The sequence below is a fragment of the Cyprinus carpio genome, chromosome B14 (assembly GCF_018340385.1).
Source record: "Cyprinus carpio isolate SPL01 chromosome B14, ASM1834038v1, whole genome shotgun sequence".
NCBI classification, from domain to species: Eukaryota; Metazoa; Chordata; class Actinopteri; order Cypriniformes; family Cyprinidae; genus Cyprinus; species Cyprinus carpio.
Window position 1 is genome coordinate 26,023,981 of NC_056610.1, and position 6,000 is coordinate 26,029,980.

At 37.1% G+C, this 6,000-nt stretch overlaps 1 protein-coding gene across 6 annotated transcripts in view; it reads right to left on the reverse strand.

Annotated features, from left to right (window-relative positions):
• Positions 1-5,994, reverse strand: part of LOC109048099 — a 77,819-nt gene extending 71,825 nt beyond the window's left edge. For 5 of the 6 annotated variants that reach the window (XM_042738757.1, XM_042738761.1, XM_042738754.1 and 2 more), the window contains exon 1: positions 3,002-3,061. Coding sequence is in view for 1 of the 6 variants with exons in the window: in XM_042738758.1 (XP_042594692.1) it covers positions 5,558-5,800; positions 5,907-5,943 (280 nt within the window). In the remaining 5 variants the exon portion in view is untranslated. Of the gene's footprint in view, positions 1-3,001; positions 3,062-5,557; positions 5,801-5,906 lie in introns of those variants that run through there. The other variant, XM_042738758.1, reaches the window with a different exon arrangement.
• Between the last annotated feature and the right edge of the window lie 6 nt (positions 5,995-6,000).

Consider the following 6,000-nt stretch of genomic DNA (forward strand, 5'->3'; position numbering starts at 1 on the left):
TCCCCCTTACGTAACCACAGGTTATATTCACTAGTGTCCATCACCATCAGCAGACTGAGTTTGTGTCCCAGAAAAGCTGTGTACCAGGGATTTGATTGATTAAAACTGCAGTTGAACTCCAGACCTGAGACAACACACACACACACACACTTTGACCTGTTTATCATGAGATAATCGCTTGTATCCTTTTACAGTGTTTTACGGTCTTACATATACATTTTCAAAACTTTGCCTCTTTTTCTTCAAAACTTCACACACAAAGATAACAGGACCTTAACGACTACCAGACCTGTGGCTGTAACATCTGTCGTTATGAAAAGGTAATTTGAAAAACTTGTTTTCTGGCTTATCTGAAGGACCAATCACTGAACCTTACTGAACCCCCTGCAGTTTTGCTTACCGAGCAAACAGTTCCGGTGGATTGATGCAGTCAACAATGGATTTGCACTTCATCCTGCACAGGGGACTTATGTGAGGATCCTGTTTGGTGGACTTATAGTTCGGCTTTCAAACACCATCATCCCAACAGACCCAACATCAGACCCAACATGACCTCCAGACCAAACTGACCCAGCTCTCTGTTCCTAGCTCTATCTGTCAGTGGATCACCATAGATAGGCAACACAGCTAGTGAGACTGGGGAAATTCATGTCAAACAGCCGCTCCACCAACACTGGTGCCCATATATCATATCCATAAGCATATCCCAGTGTTTCTGAGTGGATATTTAGAAGTGTTTTATAAGTTGCAACGTCTGAAGAAAAAATTATATTTATGTGTACTGTAAAGTTAATAATGCGACAGGTAAGTTAAGCGGCACTGAATAATATTTGTAACGGTACTTTAGACTGAATTTGTATCAAAACTTGTATATTAAAAAGATGTAAAATATATTATATAAAAGTATATTTTATACAGAAATGTACAACATAGAACACATCGAATGGACTCTTTTCACAAGACTGTGATGACGTATTTATAGTCATCAGCATTATAAATCCTCAAAAGTTTTTCTATGTTCGTATTATTATAATTATATTTTTTAAATGTATATACATTTTATAACTTATTAGTGTTTCTAATGCAGCGTCGGTGGTGAGGGATGGTAAATTTGAACATCCCTCTTTCTTTTCCTGGACTTGCCGTTAACAGTTTCTCTCAGTTTTTTCCTCTATTTACTGAAAAGTGATGAAAACAATGACGTTCATGGTGCCCAAATTAATGATGCCCAAATAATAAATCTTAGTTGAGGTAGCATATGAAAAACACATGGAGTGAATGGGGTTACCATTTTAATTGACACAATTTGCTGTATAGTTTTCTAAATTTTGACCATTACAACATTAGTTTGAAAGGGACTATAAAACTTCATGTAACGGTTTTTAAGCCCACTAAAAAAATAACAAATCAAGACAACACTTTGAAGACGAAATTGACTGAACGTAGAATTTCTTGTGGAATTAGTTTTTACTAAACAAATAATTTACTTGAACACAGCTTGAATGTTTTTTTTTACAGTGTAATGTTTCCTGCGTATTCTGCTGATTTTATTTGTTTGTTTGATTTTCTTGTTTTCTTTTGTGTGTTTTATTCTTTTGTAAAGCACTTTTTGGTCAACCTTGATTGTGTTTAATGTGCTCTATAAATGTGTTGTTGTTGTAGCTAAAGTTAACAAATAATTCATTAACATTTAACGGAAAAAAAAGATTATTAATTAAAATATTAAGAATTAGTAATTAAAACATTATAAGTGTTCAAATTTGTGTTTTTGCTTTATCAATACAATGTTTTACCCGGCAGTTTCGTAAAAACACAGAAGAAGGTTCACATATCATGTGCTTCCAATATGGTTCATCAAATGGGGCAGAGCTTGATCAGACCTGAAGAACCCAAACACACAGAAGATGAACATGTACCAACATCGACAGACCCCCAGGTCAGAGTGTGTACTAAGCTGGTAGAAATATCCAAAAAATCTCTCCCCCCTCATCATGAAATTTCAATCAGACACAAATTCCATAAACATTCATAATAAGTTCTACGGAAGACACATATCACAGACTCTTGATCTTCATATCGACAGGTTTATCAATGATAACAAAAACATTACGTTTTTCTCTACATGTCCCCCTGAAACTTTTTGAAAACAACTGAAGAAATAGTAGAAGGCATGTACAACACACAAAAAACCATAATTCAATCATATTACATTAAAAATAACATGTACAAGCAGCCAGAAACATCAGAGGTCTGGTGTGTAAACTTAGTTTTCAGCCGATATTAGGATTTATAAATAAATGGCAGCATGTGTGGACAAATGTTAATAGAAATATCATGTATGACTTTAATAGAAATTGGCAACCTTTTTAATGTTTAATAATACTGAGGATGTTGATTGGCTGTGAAAATTCTGCTTTGAATTTTGCTCTTTTGAGTGCAAAAGAAAATATTTTTAATGCCAACTAATGACAGCTGAGCACAAAAAAGAATACAATTAATGACTATTTATACTATAGGAGGCATGTAAATCAGCAAATACATAAGAGGAAAATAACTTTAGAATATTTTTTAGGCAGCGGGGGAAAGCTGAACCTGGGATGATGTGTGAAAACAAGAAGAGAAGTGCAGTCCATTTTATATAAAACGCTGCTTTAGTTTGCAAAGCTTCGTCAAATGTTAAAGTAATAAATGTTTGATCAGTACAGTGACTTCTTATTCTATATTTTCCTGGTACATAATCAGCTGTTATACTTTACAGAAGGAGATTTCACATTGTAAACACTGAATTCAGACTCCTGCACTTTTATTTCTGAATTACCAGCACAAACTTTTTAAAGCACACTTTTATTCCTACATCATTTTTGGGTCGCTTTAACAAAAACACCTGAAATCTTTAACTAATTAGTCTTACAATTAATTTGAATAATACTTTGTCCTGTTATTTCAGAGATTAATCCTGATTGCTCAGCATTAGAAGAGTTTGATGTTGAAAGTGACTCACATGCAGCAGTCTGCAGCAAGCAGCAGCATCAGTCCATAGATGAGCATCATTTCTCCTAAAGTCCAGTTTCAGAAGAAACTCAATCCTCAGCCGAAGAGTGTGACGCTGCTTCAGATCGTCTGTGTGCTGGCTCTCATCAAGACAAGCGTCTTCACGGCGAACTCACACTGGCCTGACCCCGAGGAACCCTGAACCGCTTCACTGAGGAAGAGGAAGTTCTTCTATGGGAAGACACATGCTTTATTTTGCACTACAATACATCTGAACAAGAGACACTAAAGAGAAAGAAAGACAAGTATCCAGCATATTTTCTAAAAAAAAAGTGCAAAAAATCTTGTTTTGGAGCACAATGGCCGGATTTGTTATCTTTTCTGAGTGAAGTAAATGACTAGTTATGAGATGGCCTTCACAGATTCTCTTGCAGATCAATAAAAAACAGTATAAATTTAGTGTATTACATGAATGCTCTCTGGACAGTTGTATTGATAGTAAAGCCGAATCAGGTCTACATGGCAGTGTTGTATTGAGTGTGTGCTTATAGTTTGCACTCCAGTTCTAGTCAGTTCACATGTGAATGAAGAGAGAGGATTGTGATCTTCTGTTGACTTGAGCAGAGACTCATGGGACTCAGTGCTGCTGATGTAGAGAGCGCCACCTGCAGGAGAAAACTACAACTACAGCTGCACTCTTTCACAGCGCATCTGATCTCATTTCATTCAGAACAACAGGACTGAAATGAGCTTAATCAGATCTATCTCAACTTAACTTATCATTAAAGCTGCATTAAGGATGTTTTTAGTTAAAATTAACGAATTAGCCTACTTTAAAAAAAATCATTTTGGGGTGGTGGGGTATCACTTTTAAGCTTTGCTGTTAGACAAAAACACACACTTTCTTTGTTATGAAGCGACTGCTGCAGGAGGAAACAAGAGTTCCCAGCTCAAAATATTTGCTACAAATCATTTGATTTCTGTCTGGATTTATTGTTTTTTATACATGTTTTTTTAATGTTTAAAATCATTGATGTATGTTTTCTGTTGGATGAAGTGTTAATTTGACTGTGTTAATACAAAATTGTATGAGCGACTTATTGACTGCAGATACCGTTTCATTTCAGAGTGTTTTATTTTCACATTTAACTCAAATAAACAAACAAATTCAGCAATGACCCCATTTAACAAATGTCTAAAAAGGCATGTTTAGCATGTTCTATGATGCAAATATATTGTGAAGATAAGGCATGAATGTGGTTATATGTGTTAAAAGTCAATTACAATCCACAGCAAACCACCACAGACAGCAAAACCACAGACATGACACAACGAGAAACAGATCAAGATCTTCAAAACAGATAAAACATCTAAACAGACCTGTAAAATGCAACGAAATCAAACCATAACAGAATAAAGTGTTAAAGAAGCCAAGAGGAGGAAATATGAAATAAAACACAATGTGACAGATATGATTCAGAGAAATAAACGTTTATCCGTGATATCACAAGGGCACCCTTCGCACCCCCTCCCTCCCCTCAACGCCGTAATGAAATTAAACCAGTACTGCTAGTTCATACACACCCCGTCCGTGCAGGACACATTACGCCGACCAGTTGGTCAAACTAATAACTCAAGCATTCAAGGCTATTACAAAAACCCCGAGAACTGTCCAGAACCAATAATGTTCATAACTAAACACTGTTCGAAAAGCTGGTATGTGATTCTTAGTTCTGGTTTTCATTCACTCCCACCATTACCGGGCCGGTGTTATCCGACCATATAAGAGTCGTGCATACAGCGGCACTGAGATGTGCAATCTCCAGGAGCTGAACGCGGATGATGTAGTAGAGGAATTAGTGAGAGCTGACAAAGTTGATTCCTCAGAGATGTCGACATGACTGCTGGCTGCTATCCGTTCATAGGGGGAAAGTGTTCTACGAGGGTGAGATGTTCAAATGCTTCCGCTTACAAACCGAGATAAGATTTCTTCTAATCCATCACTGTTCTGAATAGCGAGCTTCCTGTTTCAGTTTCTAAAAGAAAGACCAGGTGCCAGACGCAATATACAAAGCGACGGTAATCAATCATCTTCAACACTCTTAATAATTCCGTGGCATGTCAAATCCATGAAATGAATGATGATACAATGTCCTAAACTGATGTGTGTTCCTCCATGTGAGATGTGATAAAGCTCCTACAGGCGGTCGTAAACGAACAGGTAAACCTATCGCTGAAGAAACCAGACTCAACACAAACACCAGAGACACGAACTCACAAACACAAGCAGTCCATCAATCAAATCCAATCAATCAATCAATCATGTAAACAACAGATTCGGACCCCCCCCATCTGTTTGTTAAGCAGGCTGTTCTAATGTTTGTTGCTGTCATGATCAACACAATTCACTGCTGAGATCAAGCTGAAACAAGCTAAAGACACTTTTCATGAATTAAGAGCCTTGACTGTTCTTCATCATTGGTGTTGCTGTGGTTTGTATTACATATACATATATACATACACACACACACACGGTATGTGGACATTCATGTATTTAAAATCTCACCAGGACAGGGTTTGAGTCTAATGGTCTTCTGTGCGTGACTGACGTGGTTCTTCACGCTGCAGCTGATGTTTCCATCAGTTCCCTCATCCAGATCAATGCTGCTGTTTCCAAACATTGGTCCTTCTTCTAGTATTTTTCCATTCAGAGTCCAGCTGTAGATGATCTGATCTCCCTCAGAGGAGCAGAACACTGTAGTCTGATTGGAGGAGCAGATGATTGACACTTCCACTGAGCCAATAGGAGCTGGAGGGAGGGACACATGACAGTCACATGACTCTTTCTCAACATGTAATCAGTGTCAATCTCAAATCATTTCTAAAATAAAATATATTGCTAAGAGCTTCTATACCTTCAACAATCACTTGAAGATCACTTTTCATTGCCATATCTATCTCAACAACAAATAGTGTGTATCTTCCTGAATCTGCTCTGGTCACATTGTT